Here is a 1846-nt window from a genome sequence, read left to right on the forward strand (position 1 = left end):
TTTTTTTAAAATAACATAATCTAAAGTATATAATAATAATTGGATTTATGATATTATTAATATTAATATATAAGATTAACTATCACATTAAATAAAAGAAATTACATGTTTGAAATTTTTAAGAACAAAATTTTTTTTTTATGTAAAGCCATATTACTTTTTAATTAAAAAATAAATAGAAAAAGTATACCAAGATATAATTATCGTACAAAATATTTTCATAATTTCAGAAAATGTTATCACTGAGTAAAATAAAATTCTAAAAATTTTGTATTGTTCCAAATATGTTTAAAAATTCACAATATAAATTTATAATTATTAATTTAACTTTTTTATTAAACTTGAAAGATCTCTATACAATTTTATGATCATTCAATTTTCTTTTAAAACTTATTAGTAAAAGAATATTATATTCAAATTTATTGAAAAATCCAAAAAATGTTTATTATGCTAATTTTAGAAAAAAACAATTTATTATAAAAAAAAATTGCTAAAATGAAAATTTTTTTTAAAGATTAAATCAAAAATAGAAAAAAAAAATTAAAATATTTGATATTTTGGATAAAAATGGTTATTAAAAATTTTCTTGCATAACAATTTTTAATGAATAAAAAACAGATATTACTGTTTAGTTATATTTAAGATTGAAATTTTCATTAAAATATATATTATTTTATGGTATTATTCTTGATTATTTTTATTATTTTATAAATTTATTTAAAAAAATTATTAATATCAAATGTAATCACAATGAGAATTAATAAAAAGTCTTTTAAGAAACTCAAATAATAACGATTCTTTAAATTTATAATAAATTTGATAAAGAATTTATTTATTACAAACAGTTTTGTAAATATATTAAAAAATTATGTATTTCTAAGAAAAATTATTCTTTATTTTAAATAACATGATGTACCATATATCCCTGTTCAGTAACATAATCTCTGTATCATTTTCTAATCAATTATTCATATTGTAATACTATACATATTTTTTTCAAATAGAATAATATATGATAAATTAATAATTTTGTTAAAAAATATAAAAATATATTTGTTTTTTTGTATTATCATTTTGTTAATTTTATACACTTTGTTCTAATGTTATCAATATAAAAAACATAATAAAAATTATTTATCAAACTATAATTTACCATGATATACATTATAAAATTTAAATAATGTTAATGGTAATTTTTAATCAAAAATTTATTATTTTTTACTAAAATTCAATCATTAATTTATATAAAATTTAAAATGAGATATTTTTTTTTGTTACTTTTACTGACTAAATTTATGTCTCAAATGGTTATAGACGATGAAATAGAATTTCAAATAAGACACTATAATCAACAATTTTACATACCAACTTTTATTAAATTTAAACTTCACAATCTTGAAAACTTTAAAACAAATCTAACAACATTTGAAAATATTCGTTTTCAAAATCCCAAAATCCTTTACATTGATTGGGATGAACTACAAAGCAAAACTAATAATTCAAATATTACATATGGTTTTTATATGTCACCAATAAAAAATACTGGCATGTATAAAATATCTTTAACTGCAGCATATAATGATGGTTTTACATTTGATGAACACCAGTTTACTTGTGCGATTTATCAATGTGAAATTGGTTATGTCATTTTTGATAAAAAATTAAACACTGAAAAATTAAATGAAAAAGGAAATATATATACAGTTGAGTATGTTGTATTAGTTGTTATTAAATCATTAAATAATATAATAGTTTTACAAGAAGTAGATTATCATAAAATGAACATAAATATTGGTTTATGTCCTTACATTAACTGGGTATCAAAAAAAGGACCAGTAAAATTTAT

At 16.7% G+C, this 1846-nt stretch overlaps 1 protein-coding gene across 1 annotated transcript; it reads left to right on the forward strand.

Annotated features, from left to right (window-relative positions):
- Positions 1–1295: 1295 nt before the first annotated feature.
- Positions 1296–1846, forward strand: SRAE_0000081400 (Hypothetical protein; the record flags this gene model as incomplete). Its single annotated transcript, XM_024646766.1, has 1 exon — positions 1296–1846. A coding segment is annotated over one exon (551 nt), but the record flags the coding sequence as incomplete, so codon positions are not given.

Source organism: Strongyloides ratti, scaffold srae_scaffold0000082 (assembly GCF_001040885.1).
Source record: "Strongyloides ratti genome assembly S_ratti_ED321, scaffold srae_scaffold0000082".
In the NCBI taxonomy this organism is placed as follows: Eukaryota; Metazoa; Nematoda; class Chromadorea; order Rhabditida; family Strongyloididae; genus Strongyloides; species Strongyloides ratti.